At 45.4% G+C, this 22,661-nt stretch overlaps 1 protein-coding gene across 1 annotated transcript; it reads left to right on the forward strand.

Moving 5' to 3' along the window:
- Positions 1–213: 213 nt before the first annotated feature.
- Positions 214–19,720, forward strand: LOC310758741 (MAL-like protein). Its single transcript, XM_083605659.1, has 4 exons — positions 214–565; positions 11,960–12,127; positions 14,026–14,163; positions 18,395–19,720. Exons 1-4 carry the CDS (start codon positions 455–457, stop codon positions 18,455–18,457), a joined length of 480 nt encoding a protein of 159 aa, XP_083461785.1. The 5' UTR covers positions 214–454; the 3' UTR covers positions 18,458–19,720.
- The last annotated feature ends 2,941 nt before the right edge of the window (positions 19,721–22,661 follow it).

Genomic DNA, 22,661 nt, shown 5'->3' on the forward strand with positions numbered 1-22,661 from the left:
TTTGTTTTAAAAAGAGTTTTCTAAAGTTTGCAGTCTTTCGGAATAAACAGCAAACAGCTTGTAAAGATTTCTCTCAATGCCTAGAAGCTGAGTGAGCTTGCAAGGGAGTCCTAGCCAGGTATGATGGCCTTATTGGGAAGCCCTGGAATACAAAAGCCATTGAGCCTTGCAACAGAAACAGGTGTGTTTGTGTGTTGCCGCTTCCTCTCTCTCTTTTCCAGCAGGGCATATGGTTGCCAAGCCCTTCCTGATCGGCTTTATTAACTTTAGAATAGTTGATGATTCTTCTGCAGTGATGAGTGGAGCTACCTGCCAAGCTGGAACAGGCTTCACCTTTGACGTCCAGTTGGGTGTGTCTGTGGATACTATTTTAAGCTTTGCTTGCAAACAGCGTCTCAGAGATAACTGAGAGTAGCGGAGCTGTACTAACTACAGCTATTCAGCCTGTACAGAAATGGATACCAAAACTTCAGGACCAGCTCCCGTCGGCACAGCGCCTGAAAATATTCCTTCAGGAGTGGATGTTTTCAGAACCATACCGTATGCCTTGATTCTGCCAGAGCTGGTAAGTCAAACGACTTCCTTTAATTATAGTTATTTGATTCCATATAGTATAATGCGGTTCATGTATGCTCCTTGTAGCATTTATGCATGGCCGGGTTTTGGCTTCTGGCATGGGCATGAAATATGCAGATTGATACACACATACACACGTGCACATAGATAATCCACAAAAGGAAATCCATTGCACATCAAAAGGTCTCCACACATCTCACTTACTGGATCAGAGAATGCAAGCTTAAAGCTGCTGTGCATCTGAATTTGCACCAGTGTGCCAATCTGATTGCTATCCATCTGCATCACTGTTGCTTTCAATGGGCCCTGAAATTATTTTAAAATATTTTTGGAGCACCTATTCTGATTATTCCAAGGATATTGATGTTGCAATCTGTTGGGATAAAACCTGGATGGCAAAGATCCCAAGAATTGGGGCTTTTGAAAAGGATGGGGACTCAAAAGAGGGGACCCCTAAGGGAGGATGCAGGAAACTCACAACTCCCTGAAAAGTATGCAGGTCAGGTGCAGTGGAAGAAGTGAGGCTAGAGAGAGTCAGTTTAGATCAGTGATCTCCCACCAACTGCGAACATAGCACCTTGCCTGTATGTCTCTTGTCCTCTTTGTCAGAAAGAAGCTCAAGAGGTACATCAGTACAGAAAATGGAACCAGGATTAGTTTGGTAGTATTGCTCACTTGCTTGTGTGAGGCAGAGAGCAACAGGACTGGGTCATTTTGAGCAGGAGAAGAGAACAAGGTGTTTTGAAAGTGTGAGACAGCTTTAACTCAGACCATCAGTCCTTTGAGCTCAGTACTGCATTCTCTGCCTGGAAGCAGCTCTTGTGGGCCCTGGGAAGAGGTATTTGTTATCCCCTACAACATGGCCCCTTTAAGTGGCAAAGCCAGGGGTTGGAGGGCATCACTTTCGACTCTCCATAGTTCAAAAAATGCAAAGAGATTCCCAGTTGATTGACCATGTTGATGAAACATCAACTGACCATGCTAGACTCTTAAAAGAAGCAATCAACCTCAGAAAGCAAAGCTAACTGAGCAGCCATCCACAATGCTGTTTGATGCTCAGTTTGACTCTCAGGGACTCAGGAGCGAACCAATCTGCTCTAGTCCCTAGTCATCTCCTTGAGGCTGATTGCTGTGAGGACATGTTCTGCTCATGAAAGGTTCTCTCTGACCTAACGATTAGATACGTTTTAGGCTTGGCTGAGCTGTATATGGTACCAAGGGACTGAACCAGGAGTGTTCACAAGTTAGACACCAGCGTTTATTTAAGCTTAACTAATGTGGTTTGCAGTTAATTGGACAAGGTTGGGGTTTTGGCCATTTACCTAGGGCCTTGGTTTGAGTGTCAATTACTCAGTTTGGGAGGGGATGGCAGAAAACATGGGGTTTGCAGCACCAAACGGCACAAAACTAGCACAAAACATTGGCACCTGTCTGGAGTCCATTGGAAAAGGTTGGTTTTTTTGGCATTAAAATTGTGACCCTGTGTCAATTACTCGGTTTGAGGTCTGGCACGAAATGTGGGGATTCGTGGCACAAAACGGCACAAAACTAGTGCTAAACTTTGGCATCAGGCTGCAGGGGAATCCAGAATTTTGGGGTCACACGGTAATTAAGCTGTTGATTTATACAGGTGAGAGGAGCAGGCAGATTTAAGTAACTGGAACTTTGGGGGCAGAGTTCTGCTGCTGACATGCAAAGCAGAGAGGTCCAAAATCAGCTGCACTAACCATCCTGAACATATTCTTATGCACATTTATCTGGAGGTTAATCTATTGATTCCAAGAGTTTCCTTTCAAGTCTGCATACTTTGGGTATGAGCCCATGATATGGAAAACGTGGCAGAGGAACTCAAGAGCTGCAGCCCATTTGCGTTCCCTGTGAGCTTTATGACGTGTGGACTTTAATGCTGTCGGACTTTGCCTCTGATAAGTGAAGGACCTCTTGAGCGAAGGTTGCCTTCGTCACAAATCCAGTAAATTACAATAAATGCCCCAGTGGTACTGATGGCAAAGACTTCGCAAGAAGAAATCTCTGCGCTGTGAAATGGAAAGCCAGCGCTCCTGTGATATGACTGACACACCTTACTTACCTAATGGTTTTGGAATGCCCATTAAGGAGTGTGGCAAGCAATGCATTTTCAGTTAAAAGGATGACATTGAGGTGGGGCAGATCAGAGGAACAGCGGCTGCTAACATAGGGTTACCAGACATCCCTGGATTTGCAAATCTGTCCCCGGACAAATTCCATCCCTGGAATGTCCCCAAATTTGCAAATCTGTCCCCGGGAAACCTGGCAGCGGCAACCTCAGCAGCCCGGAGCCAGCCTGGTAGTGCAGTTGGCTCTGGCTGGCTTCAGGAGCTGCTTGCTGCTGTGGCACCTGCCATTTTTCCTCGCCGGAAGTCCCCATGTGATGTGTTGTGCACATAGGATGTGTCTTGTGCAATCTCCTGCCCCCTTCCCTCTTTGTTTTGACTGATCGGGGAGGCTTGGGAGTCGCAGGCGGGCTGCCGTGGCCCAGTTTTTAAAAAACTCTGTGCCTTTATGTTTCACAGGGTGCAAAAGAAGGGCTTTGCACCTTTATACAATATGCATGTATGCTTGGGCCCAGGGTCTTTTGCCCCACCATCCCCACTACTGACTCCCTGTTGCTACTCAGCTTCAAAAAAAGAAAAAAGAAAAAAAGTGTCCCCGGATTCATTGAAAAAAATCTGGTAACCATATGCTAACAGGCATGGGGGGAAGTGGCAAAGCCTTGGAGCTTTGTTTTCTTCCACAAACCTTTTTATACTCTGCGAAATGGGCAGTGTTCATATCAGAACTGTCAGGAAAATTCTGCACACCACAGAAAAGTTTTGACGTCTTTGTTTGGAAGATTGTGAAGACTAATGGATCCAAATGGCAAAGGTTTATCAGATTAGGAACACAGAAAGCTGACCTGCTGTGGGGCCCTTCAGACAGCGGTTTTGTTGCAGGTGTCTACTTTACCTACTGCAACATGCTATTGATATAATAAATATATACATATTTTTTTATTTATACCCCACCCTTCCTGGTTCAGAAAACCGGGCTCAGAGCGGCTAACAACAAATTTAAAACACTTAATTGATGAAACAAAAAACAGCATAAAATACAGTATAAAATGTGAATAACAATAAATTCAGCATTCAAAAATCAATTTTGGGGGAAATCCATTAGATGATAACCAGGGCTAGCTGGCTAAATTAGTCCTATTTGGGCCAGCGAGGAGACCGGGGGAGAATTTGCTGTGGGATCCCAGAGTGGGTAATCTTCATAAAAAGGGGAGGGGAAGGGAAGGAAGGAAGGGGAATAAAAGATCAGGCTAAGTTCAAATTGAAAGCCAGGCAGAATAGCTCTGTCTTACAGGCCCTGAGGAAGGAAGTTAAATCCTGCAGGGCCCTGGTCTCATGGGACAGAACATTCCACCAGGTTGGAGCCATCACTGAGAAGGCCCTGGCCCTGGTGGAGGATAATCTGACTTCCTTAGGGCCTGGGACCTCTAAACTATGATTATTCATGCACCTTAAGGTCCCCTGCGGTGCATACCAGGAGAGGCAGTCCTGTAAATACGAGGGCCCTAAGCCACAAAGGACTTTAAAGGTCAAAACCAGCACCTTAAACCTTACCCGATACTCCATTGGGAGCCAGTGCAACTGGTAATGAAATGGTCATGCATTAGTGGTGGATTTATATGGGACTTGTCCACACATCATTTTGCTTTATTAGATGTTCTTCAGTGCTTCCCCAGTGCTAGTGCATCTGGAGGGGCTCTCTTGCAATAGAGTGCAATAAAAGCAGGACAAAACAAACAAACAATAACCACCTCAGGAACATCTGTGGTACAGTTGACTTGCAATGCACACACATTTAACTTGCACAAATTCAGCCTAAAAAATTAACAGGGGACAAGCATCCAGGGAAACAAATGTTGGCAACCCCACCCACTATTGCATTCACCTGGGGAGAGAGTTCAGAGTTGCAGGGAGAGTGTTCCGCAGGCTTTGGGGGCTTTCATGCCTTGCTTGAGAGCTTCTCAGAGGCATCTCTTTGCCTTTTTAAGGAAATAGGTTGGATTAGACGGGCCTTTGGCCTCTCTGTTATGTTCTTATGAACCGTAATAGAAGGTGGTGGGTGCAACTGGGGAAGTTAAGTCCAACCGAGTCCCACTGAAAAGCATTCCTCTTGTGCAGCTTCTTGTAAACACAAGTGGGCCTTGTGCAAGGAGGATCTGCGCTAGCTTATGCCTTTAGTTACAAAAGAGTATCTTTCTGTGCATTTTTCATTTCATGCAGACCACAGTGGGCTTACAGGACTTTCCTCAAAGAAGGATCCTAAATTTTGTAAACAAAATAACGTTCTAGGTAAAGACGCTTTAAAAAATTGTACACAACCGTGCCACAGAGAGAGCTTCTGACTTTAATCCCATGGGCTTAGATAATAATTAGGATTCTGCCAGTGGAAACATCCTCTGAGCGGAATGTTACCTGCTGGATGCTCACACCAGTAGAGGCAAAGTCCACCAATTCCCCCTTTCCTCTGTAGCCTATTATTCCTCCCCCACTAAAATGTGCTTGGGAGGTTTTGGGGACCGTCCTGAACAGTATTTTGAAACGGAAGGCCTGATTTCACTTCTGCGTGACCCACCCTTGAGAACCTGTCTGGTTGCTTCTCAACAAGGGTGGGTCTGTGCCTCTCTTGAAAGCGATCCTTCCTCATCAGCCCTCAGTGGGGAGTGTAGGTCTGAGTAAGCAGAAGCTGAGAGATACCTCTTAGTGGATATGAAAAGCTCAGTGCCAGATTCCCCCCCACCCCACCCCTTGTCGTCACTGAAATGGTAGCTCTGGCTCAGGGTAGGTCTCTGGGAACACCTTTGTGAAATATGTGCATATTTATAGCGGCTGCTCAAGTAGGTATGCAGGAACTGACATCCTAGGAGAATTGTGAGGCTAGGTTCTTCTTGAAGAATTAATGATCCAGAAAACTCATTGCCTGTTCATAATGAAATGTTTGCACAAATCATATGAAGTATGCCCTATATATAAACACAGGTGTTTATTTTATTTTTTATCTTCTCTCTATGCCAATATCTGTCCCTTGAATTAGGCTTCACAGGTGTACATATTTTACCTGTACATTTTGCCCCACACAGTAAATAGCATCTTCTTCTTTCTTTTCTTATGAGGGATTAAATTGTCCTTCTCCATTGCCGTGGTCCCAATCCAACACCACAACACCACCACATGGCTGCTATTAGTTTTTAAAAACTGCGGGGGTTGTATCTATGGATTTGCAGCACCATGATCTATTTGGGTGGTTGTTGCCAACCCAGTCAGAACACTGGAATCTACTAAGACAGGTCGTTGGTCCATTTTGCTCAGTATACTGTCTATATTGATTTACAATAGCTCTCCAACGTTTTGGATAGGGATCTAGAAATGTCAGAGATTGAACTCACAGAATCATATCCCATTCCCTGTGGAACTGAGGGTATAAAATGCCTGATCTATCCTGTGTATAAACACCCTACTTCAGTCCAGAGTCTCTGTGCATGTTGTGAAGTACACACTTAGCTCCTATGCTTGCAGATGTTCTCTCACTCACTTCATTTACAGTGTAAGATGTCCAAACCCAAATAGTGAATGGAATCTTTGCTATTCGGCATTAAACATGGCACAACACGGTCATGGTCTATGCCGTTAAGCTATTCGAATGGATGAGTAGAATACCGGGTTTGCATCCTGCTCCTTTTATCAGCAGTTCTCATCTTATAGCAGAGCGGCTGGCTGGCTGCAGGTAGCTTTGTGCCAATGTAAGGAACATGGGAAAGGAGAAAAGCAATCAATCTTCTGAAGAGAATCTAGGATGGGTTCAGAAAGATGTGACACGAGAGAGAGAGCGCTTACAGCACATCCTTGAGCCATGAGGTAAAGCCACCTTCCTCTTGGCTTTCAAATAGAGATGAGACAGATCTTGGTCCTGGCTTGGGGGTCAGTCTTGCCCCTTCCACATGCTTCAGGAAGGCTGTCCGCCATTATAATTTTTTAAAAAATGAATTTTTATTAAAAGAAGGCTGAATGTTAAAGAATTTATCCATCTGTCCATTGCATTATTTCTTTATTTGTCTAATGAAACTTTTTGAAGCGCAAAGCCATAGTGGAAAGTGGAATGGTTTGTTGGTGACATTATAGGAACATAGTTCATCAGTGCTGTACAGGTCTTCTGCTGCAGATCTACAGATCACACAGAACACCCTCGCAAAGTCAATTCTGGAGAGGAATAGGTACAACAACAGTGCAACCTATGTCCACTCAGAAGTTGGTTGCGTTGTGTTCAGTGGGACTTAACGCCCAAGCAAACATGCCTAGGACTGCAGCTTTAAACTTGCCAGAGGGAGGCCCCATTCCAGAGCAGCCCCAATGCTCTATAAATGTTATATGTTTCTTCACCTACAGAGAAGTAAACAGTAGCTTTATTCTCAAAGCAAAATAAATAAAACGTCTTAACTCAAAGCCATATTTGTGCCAATTTGCACGGAGAATTCCCCTAATGCAGGCATCCCCAAATTCGGCCCTCCAGATGTTTTGGGACTACAACTCCCATCATCCCTAGCTAACAGGACCAGTAGTCAGGGATGATGGGAGTTGTAGTCCCAAAACATCTGGAAGGCCGACTTTGCTTATGACTGCCCTAATGTATTAATACTTCTTTCAATGACTACTTCTGGGTGTTTATTAAGTTGCTAAGAGAGCCAAGAACGAAATTTTCAACTACAATGGGTTGTAGTCAATTATTTTTTTGCTAAGAAATTAATAGACCCATGTTACCTATGTACATTGTTTTCAGTGGGTCCCCATACATTTAAAACACACCCCTCCCCCAAAGAATCTCGAGAACTGTATTTTACCCTTCACAGAGCTACAGTTCCCAGTTAACAAACTGCAAACAAACACATTGGCTAGTCTTTAAGGTGCTGCAGGACCCTATGTTGCTTTAGAATAAAGATGACTTGTTTGCAAGCCTCTGTTTGTCCATCAGCAGAAATAGCTGTAATGTACTCCCAAGAATCAGGTTCAATGACTCCTGGGTGGAGACCTTGAAAAGAGCTGAGAGAGGCAGAAAGGGAGGCTGGGTGTGGAGCCCAGGGTGAAGACATGGTGAAAAGAATCAGGTTCACAGAGTTTGAGGGCATGTGTTGCCTTAGTAACAAGGCCTGAGAGAAGAGAACACCACTGCTGGGAGTTTGTAGTTATGAGGCAGTCACACAGCACAGAGATGGACGACTGGTCAGTCCAAGGCAGTTTTGTGGGGAAGGCACACTTGTCCATTGTGAGTTGACAGTAGGTTCAGATTAATGATATCGGCTAAGAAATTTTCATGGACTGGCAGGATGCAGAGGAATGGTGGGAGGAACCAGCTTGGGAACCCCCAAGGGAAGAAGGCTCAAATCTGGGGAGTGGTGGTGGGACAATGATGAGTGGACAGAGGGGGAAAACTGGGAGGAAGAGGTGTCAGAAGCTGAGGAGGTAACAGGGTTTAGTGAGCAGGAAGATGCTGTGGCAGAGTGAAGTCTAGAATCAGAGGCAGAAACTGAAGCAGTAGAGGAGGGAGGCCAAGAGGCAGAGATGAGTCTGGATGCTATGGGTGTCCCACTCCTGCTGTGACAAGCTCCTGTCCCCCTTGGTCTCCCAGAACCAGCGGAGGCATGAAAAGGACAGAGGGGAGGTTAGATCCACACAGGCATGGTCTCCAATTGCTTGGGGGGTAACCCTGGAGAGGAAGGGACTTAGACAGCTCAGGGGAGGCGGGGACATTCAGTCTCAGCAACTGCTTCATGGAGGCAAGACTTGCCAGATATAAGTTGCTGTGCTCATTAGGTCTGTACAGATCATATTTTTGCTAATAAAGAGTTAACTCCAACTTGCACAGTGTGATTTACTGCAGGCTCGCTCCTGGCAGTGCTTAACAGGGCAAGGCTCTTCTCTTGGCAAAATTGCCAGGCAATTGCCCGAAAAGCAATAGCTAAGGATATATCTAGCCAGCTCTGATCTGAATAGTTGGGTGGATGCACCACTCCTTGTCTCAGACGTGAAGGACTCTTCAGCCCAGTTGCAACCCAGAGAGCTTGCACAACACTTTTAACCACTGGAAGATCTTTCTCTTCCCTTCCAACCAAAACTGGGCAAATCAATCCATTTTGCTTCCTCTCAGTTTCTTTCTTCTTCTTTTCAGTCCTCAGTTCTCCATATCAGCTTGTGATTTTTTTTTTTGGTGAAGATTCATCAGCATTTTGGTGCAAAAATTCTCCCAATCTGCACATTTTTGCATGCGGTTTTGCCCAAAACACATTTTTGCAAAGCAATTTCCCCGTAATATAATGCCTTTTCACGGATGTGTGCATTTCATGACCCTAGTACGTGCATTTTTGCACACAATACTCGGCTGGTGGGCTGCACTGCTAAATTCAAAATGCTAATTCAGAGTGGGCAGCTCTGTCCTGTACACTGTGAAATGGATTTTTTACTTTATAACTGTAGAGGTAATGCGTAAAGCAGTGGTTGGCAAGGTTTACCTCGCCTGGGCCGGTTCACTCCAGCAGAGATCCCTCTGTGGGCTGGATTGCATGTGTGACCACGATTTCCGGCGTCTGTGCAGACGCAGTTTCCGGCACCGCGGAAGTGAGTCCCTGCACCACGCTGCGCCAGTTTAGCACAGCGCACAGGGACTCGCCAAGCGGGCGGCTCAGTTTGGGAGCCTCACATGGGCCAGTTAAACGACCCCTGTGGGTCGCTTGTGGCCCAGGGGCCTTAGGTTGCCTACCCCTGGTGTAAAGCATATGTAATGAGCTTTTGAATCAAAGCATACAGTGATTTTGAGGAATTTTCCTCACAAATTCTCTTCTTTATTTCATTTTTTAATCGTTTCCCCCTGTTTGCTACTGTTTGACAGATGGGTAAAAGCTAATATTTCAAGGTTGCTTATAAAGTGATCAAGCAGAAACTAACCTGCCGTTGACCTTATGAAGAATGAGAGAGGGTTTCGCAACTGCTAGGTGTGCACTCCAGTCTCACTTCCTGCACTCTGTTCAATCTATATTTGGATGTCAAAATGCTTTAGAATATGGGTGGCCAACCCACTGTCTGACAGATATTGCTGGACTACATTAGAAGAACCTGGCTGGATCAGAGCAAAAGTCTACTTGGTTCAGTATCCTTTTTTTCCATTTATTTTTTTCATTTGCATTTTCAAAAACAGGAACAGAGAGCTTGCTTAATCCCTCTCCCCTCCCCCTCATCCCACTTATAACTTCATACCAAATACAGCATGTATACATATACCATATGACTTCCCTTCCACCCTTTTCCTGGTTCCTTTGCTTTTCTACTACTCTGCGTAATCCACATCTTTTTAATCATCCAATTTGTTATCTATTAAAAACTCTTATCTATTTCAGCTCCGCTGGATTTACTCCAGACCTGCTAAGCTACATATTTGTTTATACTGGTTCTTAAAATATTCAATAAACATTACCCATTCCTCCTTGAATTCCTTATCTTCATTTTCTCTTATCCTGTTCGTCAGACCAGCTGGTTCAGCATATCTGAACATTTTACACTGCCATTCTTCCTTAGTGGGTACCATACTTCTTATCCACCTTTGTGCCAATATTGGGTTCTAGCTGCGGCCATGGCGTATAGCCATAAACTCTTTTTGCGGGGGGGACTCCATTATTACCATCCCCAAGAGGAAAATCTCAGGTGTTTTGTGGAAAGTTTATTTTTAAAAAAAAAAAAAAATTCATTATATTTAGTTTCCCAATACAGTGGTACCTCGGGTTACATACGCTTCAGGTTACATACGCTTCAGGTTACAGACTCTGCTAACCCAGAAATAGTACCTCGGGTTAAGAACTTTGCTTCAGGATGAGAACAGACATCCTACAGCAGCGGCGCGGCAGCAGTGGGAGGCCCCATTAGCTAAAGTGGTGCTTCAGGTTAAGAACAGTTTCAGGTTAAGAATGGACCTCTGGAACGAATTAAGTACATAACCAGAGGTACCACTGTATTCCTTACTTACTTTATAGGACCACCACATGTGGAAAAATGATCCCTCATTTTCCTTACACTTCCAACATAAAACTTTTTCTTATTTAGACATTTTTGTCAGTCTGGTGGGTGTTAAATACCATCTGTATCCTAGTCTCACAGTGACCAAGCAGATGCTCATGAGAAGCCCAGAAGAGTGAGCTGTGCTTGCCATTTCTAGCAACTGGTTTTCAGAGGCACCAGAGGCATAAACCACCAGAGCTAGAAAAGCATACTCTTATAGATTTGGAGGGGAACCCCCTAATCCCTAGAAATTAATAAATGGTAGGATTGTGTTGATTTGGCATGTGAAGAGAGAAATATAAGCTGTAGAGGAATTCCTGGGCTAGCCTGTGCAAAAATGACCTGGCCAAGCCTGGGCCATTAAGAAGCAATACAGGGCCATTGAGGGCCATTGGCAATGCTCTCCCCCTTGCCCTGAGGTGTGAACAAAGACTGGGAGGGTTGGAAGGTTGCCTGGGTAATTGGGTGTGAGGCGATAGAAAGAGAGTCCTGAGCAAGGGTTGCTGGGAAGAAGGAGGGGAGGAAGATAGATTGGTATCCATCTTGGACAGGCTGGCTGAAGGTTGGCTGGGAGAAATGCCTTAGATTCCAGGGCTGCGCTGCTATGGGGGACAAGCCACAGGGGACCATGCTGTAAGATCTGGACTCCCCTCATGCAGACTGAAGGTGTACATAGGTGAATAAGCCATATTTCTTAAAGCTACGACAGTCTCCGCCATGTCTCAATTCTCCAAAGGAACACAGACCCTGGAAACCCATTGCTTGGCAGAGAGAAAGGGAAGGCAACCCAACTTTTGTAACAATACTCACTGTGGCTAGAAGCCATTGATAGCTTTATCAACCACAAATTTGTCTAATTCTCCTTCAAAGCCATCCAAGTTGGTGGCCACCACTTCATGTTGTAGGAACCAATTCCACCATTTAACTAAGCGCTGTATGAAGAAGCAGTGACTTTTGTCTGCCCTGAATCTTTCAACATTCAAGTTCCTTGGACGGCTCTGGGTCCTAATCCTATGAGAGAATGAGGAAAATGTCTCTATGCCCACTTTTCCTGCACCATGCATAATTTATGCACCAGTATTACTTACCATAGTTTTAAACAACAACTCCCACAATCCCCAGTGATGGGCCGTGTTCACTTGGGCTGATAGGGGTTGGAGTCCAACAAATCTACACAGACAGAACCGAAGCAGACTGATGTGGCATTAAATGGGTACAGCAAGGCTTATAATTGTACTTTCCTTTCCCCTTCTTTGCAGATCTTTGGCTGCTGGGTCTGGATCCTCGTAGCGGCTACCAATGTGTACTTCCCTTTGCTGCAGGGATGGGTCATGTATGTCTCCCTCACTTCCTTTCTCATCTCGCTGATGCTTCTAATGTCCTACCTGTTTGGCTTCCACAAAAACTTCGCCTCCTGGAGAATCCTGGTAAGAAGTGGGAGACACATAGTGTTTATGCCGTGTACAGGATGCAAATTTAGAAAACACATTGCTATTTGTTTATTGAATTTATACACCGCCCTATACCCGGGGGTCTCAGGGCAGTTCACAGAATAAAATCAAGATATAAAACCACAAAATACATAATAAAAATAAAAACAGCAACCCAATAGCCCTCCCCCAAAACCCCACATTTTAAAAGGGCAAAGGATCTAAATCAAATCAACCAAAGGCCTGGTTAAAAAGGAACATTTTTGCCTGGTGCCTAAAGGTACCGTATTTTTTGCTCTATAAGACTCACTTTTTCCCTCCTAAAAAGTAAGGGGGGATGTGTGTGCATCTTATAGAGCGAATGCAGGCTGCGCAGCTATCCCAGAAGCCAGAACAGCAAGAGGGACTGCTGCTTTCACTGCGCAGCGATTCCTCTTGCTGTTCTGGCTTCTGAGATTCAGAATATTTTTTTCCTTGTTTTCCTCCTCCAAAAACTAGGTGCGTCTTGTGGTCTGGTGCGTCTTATAGAGCGAAAAATACGGTATATAATGAAGGCAACTTCCCTGGGGAGAGCATTCCACAGACAGGGAGCCACTGCAGAGAAGCCTATTCTTGTGTTGCCACCCTCTGGAACTTGCTACAGTGGTACCTCGGGTTACAGACACTTCAGGTTATGGATGCTTCAGGTTACAGACTCCACTAACCCAGAAATAGTACCTCGGGTTAAGACCTTTGCTTCAGGATGAGAACAGAAATTGCGTGGCGGTGGCGCGGCGACAGTGGGAGGCCCCATTGGCTAAAATGGTACCTCAGGTTAAGAACAGTTTCAGGTTAAGAACGGACCTCCAGAACGAATTAAGTTCTTAACCTGAGGTGCCACTGTTATTATTTTGCAGCTTGTTTTAGGTGTTGTAATGCACTGTGTGATTTTTAATGGCATTTAAAAAAAAATCCTCTTTGATTTCTTACAGATAGTATTTCATGGCATTGCAATTTAGCAAATAAGTAATGCAGTGAAATACAAGGTAAAGAAATGAGAGCAACAGTAAAACTACAATTAGAAATCAATATGAATGCTTTATGAGACGGGTGTGCTGTCTCCCATCTCCAACCACAAACCCACAGGCATGCCCTAAACCAGGGGTCGGCAAGGCTTACTGGGCATGGGCCAGATCACTCCCACAGAGATCCTCCGTGGGCCAGACCGGCGCAGCGTGATGCCGGAAATCGCCTCTTCGCATGTCCGCAGCTTCAGAAATCGCTTCTGTGCATGCCCAGATGCCGGAAATCGCGGCTGTGAAGAAATCGCTTCCGGCCCATGGGCCTTAGGTTGCTGACCTCTGCCCTAAACCACCAGAAGGAAACTCATGGACCACTGGTGATCCAGTGACCATAATTTGGAACCCCTGACCTAGGCAAACCATCAGCATCCAGCATAGCTCTCAGGGCTGACCCAAGTCAATTTGGCAGCTGAGGTGAACCACAAAATGGCGCCCCCTCCTTGACAGGGAAGAAGAGGGTGGGTGAAGATCTACAGCAAGAACAAGGCCAGAATAAAGATCTACACCGGGATCTGCTGCCCCTGTGGATCCTTTGATCTGAGGCCGTCACCTCACCTTGCCTCGTGGGTGGGCCCGCCCCCAAGTGCTATTTTTCTAGAAAAAGAGGTGCTGGAACTCACCATGAACCCCTCCCTCATTCTCTCAGAATGGCAATGGCACCCACCTGAGCCGGAACTGAGTGGCCCAGATAGTTCCTGCACCCTCTTCTCATGACAAATAACATATCTTCTAAACCTGCACAATGTACATAACATAGATTGCAGAACTGAACTTTTCACTTTTTAAAAGGCCCTGATCTGGACACGAACCTGTTGCTCTTCTTCTGTTTTTTAGGATAGCCTTTACCATGGAGCTACTGGCATCCTCTACATGAGTGCTGCAGTCCTTCAGGCCAATGCAACCATCCGCTCGGAGACAGAAGTGCCCCCAGAGTCTTCGCCCCTCTACTATCAGCTCAATGCTGCTGCTACGGTGAGATAACTCTTATGTTCTCCACCAGCTGAATTTGGTTTGGTATGTTTGTGAATGTGGGGTCGAGGGGGAGGCCAAGTTCAATTTACCCTGCTTCTGCTACGGACTCACCATGTTGTTGTTGTTTAGTCGTTTGGTCGTGTCCAACTCTTCGTGACCCCATGGACCAGAGAACGCCAGGCACTCCCGTCTTCCACTGCCTCCCGCAGTTTGGTCAAACTCATGCTGGTAGCTTCGAGAACACTGTCCAACCATCTCATCCTCTGTTGTCCCCTCCTCCTTGTGCCCTCCATCTTTCCCAACATCAGGGTCTTTTCCAGAGAGTGTTCCCTTCTCATGAGGTGGCCAAAGTACTGGAGCCTCAGCTTCACGATCTGTCCTTCCAGTGAGCACTCAGGGCTGATTTCCTTCAGAATGGAGAGGTTTGATCTTCTTGCAGTCCATGGGACTCTCAAGAGTCTCCTCCAGCACCATAATTCAAAAGCATCAATTCTTTTGCAATCAGCCTTCTTGCTGTGCATTAATATCTCTTAGCCCAGGTGTGGGGAACCTTCAGATGTTGCTGAATGACAACTCCCACCATCCCTGGCCGGTGGCCATGCATTGCTGGGACTGATGGAACCTGTAACTCAGTAACATCCAGAGGGCCAAAGGTTCCCCACACCTGTCTTAGCCTTTATGAAACCCATCTGTAAAGTGGGTGCAATAGTTCGTGAGATCACCACAACGCTTATTGACAGGCTGGAAAATATTTTGCCAACTGAAAGGGTGTATCTTTCAACCAGCAATAAACACCGTCCAATTGGGCTTCTGTGGATTATATACCCAGTGAATCATTTGATTTTGATCTCCTATTTTGTTAATATAATGACCACCGTATTTTACCTTATTTCGGCACTTTCAAAGCCAGAGACGTCACCAATTGCTTCTTTGTCCAAATATGCTTTGGTGTGCAACCTGTGATCTTTTGCACTGAACGAAGTCAATTTATCTGCCAGGATAATCCTGAATATGGCATGTGGCAGGTGGACTTCATCCATGCCTTTTATTAGCAGTAACTTGGAACCTAAGTGTCCTAAGTGTTCTTTCCATGAAGGAAAGGACTGCTTCCAAGTGCGTAAGGACTTCTGATTCAGTGAAGCAGTGTGTGCAATTTTTGCTGTATGTCCTCTACAACCTCCCAGGTCACACCCCTCATCCTGTCCTGCAAGTTCTTCCAACCAGCAGTGGCTGATGTCCATTGGAGCTGGTAGGGCAGAATGTAGGGAGCCCAAACAGTACATAGAGCTAGTCAAAGACAAGACAAGCCAACAGATTCTGGTTTTGTCTCCATCCTCCTCCCTGCTGAGTTCTGCCAGGGGCAACATTGAGTCTAAGGAGCAGGAAGCTGTCAGAAAATGTCACCCTTGGACTGGCTGTAAGAAGTTCAGGGCTGGCTGGGAACAGAGCTGAGTTTGGTAGGGCAGGACCTCTTTCACTTTTTGTGGGGGAGAACTGTAAATTTTAAGTTGAAACTTGGCAGAAGAGATGACATTCGTATTTAATGCTAAACCACGGTTTAGTGCTAGGAGAATTAGCCCGTGCAAGTCTTGAACTTGTGCACTTCTCCCTCTTGCACACCCATGAGGAAGGGTTCAGAAGTTTCCGCTTCCATTGTAGACTAACCCCAGGTTATCATGACATCCGAAGCCAGGGAAACTATGGTTAGTCTTAACTATGATTGGCTAAAGCAAGGCATCTTCAAACCACGGTTTATGAAGTGGTAGTTTTACTAAACCATCGTTGAGATTAAACACAGTTTATACTGTTGTTAGTCACAAATGGAGGTGGGAGCTCCCGGTGCTTCTAAACTAGAGGAGGGAAGGGAGAAATGTGCTAGCCCAAGCCTCTCACAGGCTCATCTGTAATGTTAAACAGTGGTTTAGCTAATTGAGGAAATGCAGCCTGTTTGTATACTCCAAAGACTCTTTGATTTTCTTTGTATGAAGGGCTCGCTGTTTTAGTACAATAAATTTCACTGAGTCTTGATGATACATACAGGAATTCAGGGGGAAGTTTATACCACTCAAGATTTAAAGGGCAAATTGTTGGTGCCTTGCTGTTTATGCCTCATCACATTAGAATAGATTACATCCATTTCCCACTGATTAGCTCAATTAATAAAATGCAGTGTTCATCTGATAGGTTGTTTTTGTTCATTGTCATAATTTGCTAATCTAATTCTAATCAGGTAGTGCATGACACACTTTGGTGGGTAAACATTTGTTAGCTGCACCTACTTAGTTGTTCCCATGAAATTATGATGACAAGGGGCTCCAGAGTCACAGCCCTTCATTGCCACTGGCATCTAAGCATTTGCCTTGGAGCAATCAGGGCTGACTGTCAGTGTCTCTTTCATTTTCCTGGGATGTGACATCCGTAACCGTTTGGATTTGAGGTAGGAAAGGGCCATAGCTCCAATATATGAGTGTGTGTTTTGCATGCAAAAGCTCCTGGGCTCAATCCTCAGCGTCTCCGGAGAAAGCTGGGAAAGACTCCAGGTATTTTGAAACCCTAGGGAGCTGCTGCCAGTCAGTGGAGGCAATACTAACCTAAATGGACCAATGGTCTAACTCAATATAAGGCAGCGAAGTTCTTATGCGGTGAGGTGAAGGCAGATTGGAATGTGGTGAGAGAAAGAGAAACAACTTGAAGTTTTGATTTGGTGAAGTGTTGCAAGTTGCTTTGCCCTTCAGAGTGTACGTGGGAATCTTACCCAAACTATGTGGCAGCAGAGTCCGATTTGCTACCGATGAGACAAGGGCTGGAGAACTGCAGGCAATTTGGGGAGTGTTCAGTTGTGGGTGAACATATCAGATGACACAGCGATTCTTTAAACAGCTCTTGTTTATTCACAGGCCAGGACAGAACTGAACTGAAGGGTTCAGCCAACCTGCTTATATAGAGCTCCAGTACAACGTAACTGTAACAACTTTCTGTAACTATCCAATCACTGAACGTCACTTTCAATCCCTTATTTGCATATGTGGACCTGAGTAAAAACTATCTACAGTATCCCCCTGCTGGCTCAGGGTGAGAACTTCAGTACATAACAGGGAGCATGCAGTTTGTAAATAAGAAGGGAAGGGATTCCTGGTGTTATGTACTGAGTTGAATAGGATCCAGAATGCAGCAGCCTGATTGGTCCACAGGAGCCACCCAATCCAGTTCCAGATGGAAGTGAATCCGCAACCTGATTGGCCTACAGGAGAATCCCGGAATTAGCCAATCACGTGGAGCCCATTGTGTAAATAATGCATATAAAGCAGACATTCTGGGGGAACTTCCATTCCTCCTCACCACTATGAGCTGAATAAAGAGCATGAAATCCACTCTCGACTCTGAGTATATTTCACCTGGCCTGGTTGCCATGCCAATGAGGACATGCCTTCTGAGTCCAAGATGACCTGTGGGGTTTTTTGGAGGACCAGTTAGAGCTGGAGGACTTGTGTGTTTGATCATGGCGAAGCCATGATGCCACCCCAGGGCACTCTTCAGTCCTTGACTTGAGGCCTTAATCATTTCGATCTGCGGATGTGGCACTTTTACAAGTGCCACACAATGTCTGTTCTTCCCCAGTGAGGAACTGATCTTTCATTGTGGTTTCACCTATACTCTAGGACTCCTTGCTCACTGATATGAATCAGGTGCTATATTATTTCAGGCACTTGCTAAAATCCATTTTGTTTAAGTAAGCTGACCCGTATATGTAAAACTGATGTGCCTTTTAATAGGTAATTTTCTTCCTTTTTTATAATGTGCGTTTTTAAACTACTGATTTTATTCATATTTTGAATAGTTTTTAGGTCATCTTGCCCTTGGCTCCTGTCTTTCACAGATAATCTTAGTGTGTATCTTATGCTTTATGTAAACTGGTTAGAGGTTTTGGCAATCAAGTGGTGTGTTCTAGATTTCATTAATTAAATAGATAAGGTGAATCTAGCCCACATGTCAGGCTGCACCAGCCTCTCCCAGCGCAGGGAGTCAAAGGTGATGCTTTTGGATTAGCAAAGCCTGTCTGACTACTCCCTTTCCATCTACTTTATATAAGAGAGATAAACTATTAGAAAAGCAACAAAAGCTCCCAATATCCTCTCCTCAGAAGAAAATGACCCAGGGAAGCTGGGAGGGCAAAACCATGTGCGTTATACTTTAATCATCTCTCTTTTCTCTCCCTTTTTCTCTTTTTCAGTTCTTTGCATTCATCACCACGCTGCTGTATATTCTTCATGCCTTCAGCAACTACTACCAGTGAAAACTGCCGGGAACGTACATAACATAAGGCCTAATTTTCCCTACATGGAATCCGTGTCCCAAAACAACTTCACATTTGCGTAAGGACAAAGCCCAGTTGAAATTGTGGCCATTCATCACCTAACGGCACCTTCTCATTTTAGGTGAAAGAAATATTGGGTTTTATTTCAACCTGCCATTTCGCTCAAGCTGTGTTGTGTAAGAAACTGCAGTAGAAATACTACCACCCAATCCTTGATAATCACAGTTATCCAGAGTCATGGTCTGTTCCCCAGAGTTGTGCCTTGGAAAACCTGTGTAAACAATACACCCATTTTTCTAAATCAGTGTGTGTTTGTGGGGTTTTTTTCTTCAAAGTACTTGTACCATTTCCAAACCAATTCCTCTGCTGATGAAGCCAGGTATATCTGCTCTGAAACCCTAGCACGTTGCAGAGGATTCTGGGATATTTTCTCGGTGAGCACAGATAATAAGAGGCACTGGCCAAGTCTGTGGAGCCCCACCATTGCTCAGCTTAAACTCAGAAATGTGCTCTCAAATGTGTCTTACAATCTCCCGCCTCTGTGTGTCACAGGAAACATGGGTGGCAGCAGGCAAACTATCTTTCAGGGAGGCTTGTCTATGACCATATTTTTCTGACTAGGTTCCTTTGAGAAGCTTCCAGACAATTCCAGAGCTTCCCCGAAGAACAGTTTGAAAACTGTTCCCTCAGGCCATTTGGATAAAACCATGTTTGGCCTGACAATGACCGTCACAAACAAATGAACACCGTTGTCCAGATGACCATTAAGAAAGATTCATGTGTTACTTTCTGATGCTGTAGTATTGTCACGTGGTATTTTTACCTCATCAAATGCGTGTGGGACGTATATTTTGAAAATGTTCCTGCAAGTGGTAAAAGATTGTATTTACTCCAGGGGGTGAATAAATATAAACTCTGGCTTGTCATCCTGTCACGATGATATTACTGGGTCAAAGAGCAACGTGTGAATTGCCTTTTCAGTACTGCTGATATATGCTAAAGGTTTTTCTGTCCTTTGTTATTACAGAGAATGTTTGTTTTTATGGGGAAACATGAAGTAACTTATTGGTAAATCTGTGTGGTTTTTTTTTAAAAATAGTTTTGTTCTCCATTTTATATTGCTATTTTATTGAACTATCTTTTGCTAGGATAATATGGCTGACTGTTCTCTCTGATTGGCTCACGTATGTCTCTTTTGCTGTTGCTGTAAAATAAATCTCTCTGGAGATCTGCCTCCCACTATATCTTCATTCCTGTGTATGTAGATGTAGATGCAGAAGATGTAATTAAGGACACGTTTTTGCCATGAAGCCTAAACTGCCACAGAAGAACAGGTTGTAGGCTTGTGGGGACCATTAGGGGGCCAGAGCTTTCTAAGGATGCATCTAGACCATTACATATTTCCAAACACAACTACTGCAAGCCATGGGTCACTCCCAGAAAAGGGGAAGAAATTCAGTTTTGTTTGCATTTTAATGAGAAACTACCTGATTTGCAAGCTCTTCAGTAAATACAAGAACCAAAACATAGCTATCCATCTGAATTGGCACCTCTCTGAATTTTGCAATATAGCCGCACAACCAGAAGACGTGTACAGAAATGCATGTATTAGGGGAAAGTGTGTATAAAACTTCATATATTAGTGAAAGTAACACACACAAAGGGAAACCTGCTTGCAAAAATGTGTATATTAGTCAAAACTGCATACAAAAACTGTTTTTTTTAAAGGAGAAAGTCACACTAAAATGCTGGGGAAATTATGAGGATTTTTTTTAAAAAAAAACCAACACTTGCGAATTTCTGCTTAAATGTGAAGAACTGAATTCAAGATTTGGAAAAATGAAAAACTGACAGAAACCTAAATTGACATATTTGTCCATTCCCCATGTCTGCTGGTATCATCAGCATGCTTCTCGATAAAGGAGGACAATGAAAACACACAGAAGTTTGGGAGTTATTTCATCGAGTCGAGTGAACTTTTTTGTAGTAACCCAACTCTGAGGGTAAGCTGTGCTTCCAATCCATGAGGGGGTGCTCAACCTCTTTTGGGCCTGGGGCCAACTCTGGAGATCCAAACCACTGTTGTGAGCATCAGAAAATAGATCAATATCCATTTCAGAGAAGAAAAATGGGCAGTTGTCAGGGGCTCAGGAGCAGGAGCACTGGGGAGAGAGGAATTGGAGAGCGAAGGGGAAGAATCCGAGGGCAGCGTAGGGGAGTATGACAGTGGCCCGAGAGATTCCATGAGCTTCTCCAGCGAATCAGAAGATTCCCAGAAGGGGGCGGATGGTCAGGGCAAGGGGGGTCCCAGGGGTGACGCACCAGAAACAAGGAGCCAGAGGGGAACCCCAAAGCAGCAGTGGGGGATCAGGACCAGTTTCCCCACCAGAGCGTAGTGGGGGGGAAGAGTCACATGTGTCAGGGCCAGCATCTCCTCCAGCGGGGAGAGAAAGTGAGTCAGGGCTGACCACGCCTCCAACGGAGGGGAGGTCAGTTGCAGCTAGCCCCCCCAGAGGGGGAAGCAGTGACAGCAGCAGTGAAACGGTCAGGAGAAAAGTTATCCGCTGGGCGCGCGCGCCAAGTTCAAATGTACAGGCGCGGGGGACAGCAGGAGACCCGGATGGGGAACCAGCTCCTAAAGCCCGCCGGAGGGAGGGGGAAGGCTCAGGGGATTCAGCGTCAGAAGAGTCTAGAAAGGGCGAGACCCCAACGGACAGGCGGAACCAGAGGCGGAAGGAACAGAGGAAGAGGTGGAGTAAGGTGAGAGTCTTAAATTGGTGTCTGGGGGGAGGAGACTCAGACGGAGCATCAGCGGTCTGACAGTTGAGACGTAGAGCTACGCGCTGTGGCTCTGGAAGTGAAACTGAACTTCAATAAAGACTTTTGTACTTAACAACGAAGCAGTGTTGGTCCTTTGTGAGCTGGGACCTCGGGCGGCTCTGACAGCAGTGTTCAGAACTCCACTCAAATAACAGACAAAACAAGTAGCTTTATCCCCATGTACCTCCCTGCTGCATTCTACAAGGGCCACACTGAGGACTCTTTTGGGGCTGAGATTTCCTCCATTTCTGCCATGGTGTCTAGGCATGGGTCTATGTGCTGTGCTGTTGTTTTTCTGTCCCGCTGCTTCCCCCAGGAAAAACCGTGGTTTAGTGCTGAATCGGAATTAACGTCAATCAGGTTTTCTGTGGACTGACATTTTTTCTGATTCAGTGCTAAACAGCAGTTATCCTTGAGGAAAGCAACGTGGCAAAAAACAAAGAACCCACATCACTTGGATCCATGCACAGTAGTCATGGAACAAATGGAGGAAACCTTAGACCAAAGAGAAGTGTGGATGAACCCAGAGACTACAAAGGAAGTCTCTGAGATGCAGAGATGCAGAGCCACCCACTAGACTGACTTTATTTAAGAAGGCAGGCAGAGGAAGGGCGAGCTGAGGGCTGACCCATTTGCCAGAGGCAGATTTAGGGCAGTGCAACTGGTTCCCCTGTAAAGGGCACCAAGCTGAGGTGTGTGTGTGTGTGTGTGTGTGTGGCAGTGGTGGCTGCAGCTGCAGGGCATCACAACTATGATGTAGTGCATGCGCAGAATGGAAGACAAGAGGTAGGGGGGCGCCGAATTTTGGCCTCCTGCAGGATGCTGTGCGAGGCCAAAATTTGGTGCCCCTGCATTTGTTCTAATAGATATTCCTCACTATTATCTCAGACACACCATTGGACCATAGTGCGGAAGGGGTCCACACTCGGATAAGTTCTCCCCTCAAAAATAATCCCTGCCTCTTAGCAGCTGAACCACTGACTCTTCTATTGCCCTTTGCTTCAGGGCCCAATTGCACCACAGTCCATGAGGAAGCTGCATGCCAATGACGAGAGCTGCCTGTTGATTTGCTGTGCTTGGGCCTCGTCCACACTTCCTAGAAAGCACAGGTCTGAGTGGGTTTCTGCTTGTCCTGTGCTTTCTAGGCATGGGTCGGAGTGCCTTTGCCCTGCCTCTTTCCCCAGGAAAACCTACTCCTTGAGTGCAGTGGTGAAGCTAGGCTTTATAGAGGGTGAGTCTTTTAAAAGAGGCCCCATGGAACATGTGTGCTCTGTATCCAGGGGGCCTCTTCTAAAGGACTCGCCCTGTATCACCCGTGTCAAAGACCCAGTTTGGCACCCCCTCACGTATTTGCACACAGGCT

This window comes from Podarcis filfolensis (genome assembly GCF_964270895.1).
Source record: "Podarcis filfolensis genome assembly, chromosome: 3".
Lineage (NCBI taxonomy): Eukaryota > Metazoa > Chordata > Lepidosauria > Squamata > Lacertidae > Podarcis > Podarcis filfolensis.

Bases quoted from the DNA above. Each gene is read 5' to 3' on its own strand.
- LOC310758741 (XM_083605659.1), top strand. From the start codon at position 455: ATGGATACCAAAACTTCAGGACCAGCTCCCGTCGGCACAGCGCCTGAA. The intron at 566-11,959 runs GTAAGTCAAACG...CCTTCTTTGCAG, and splicing joins CCTTGATTCTGCCAGAGCTG to ATCTTTGGCTGCTGGGTCTG. The intron at 14,164-18,394 runs GTGAGATAACTC...TCTCTTTTTCAG, and splicing joins AGCTCAATGCTGCTGCTACG to TTCTTTGCATTCATCACCAC.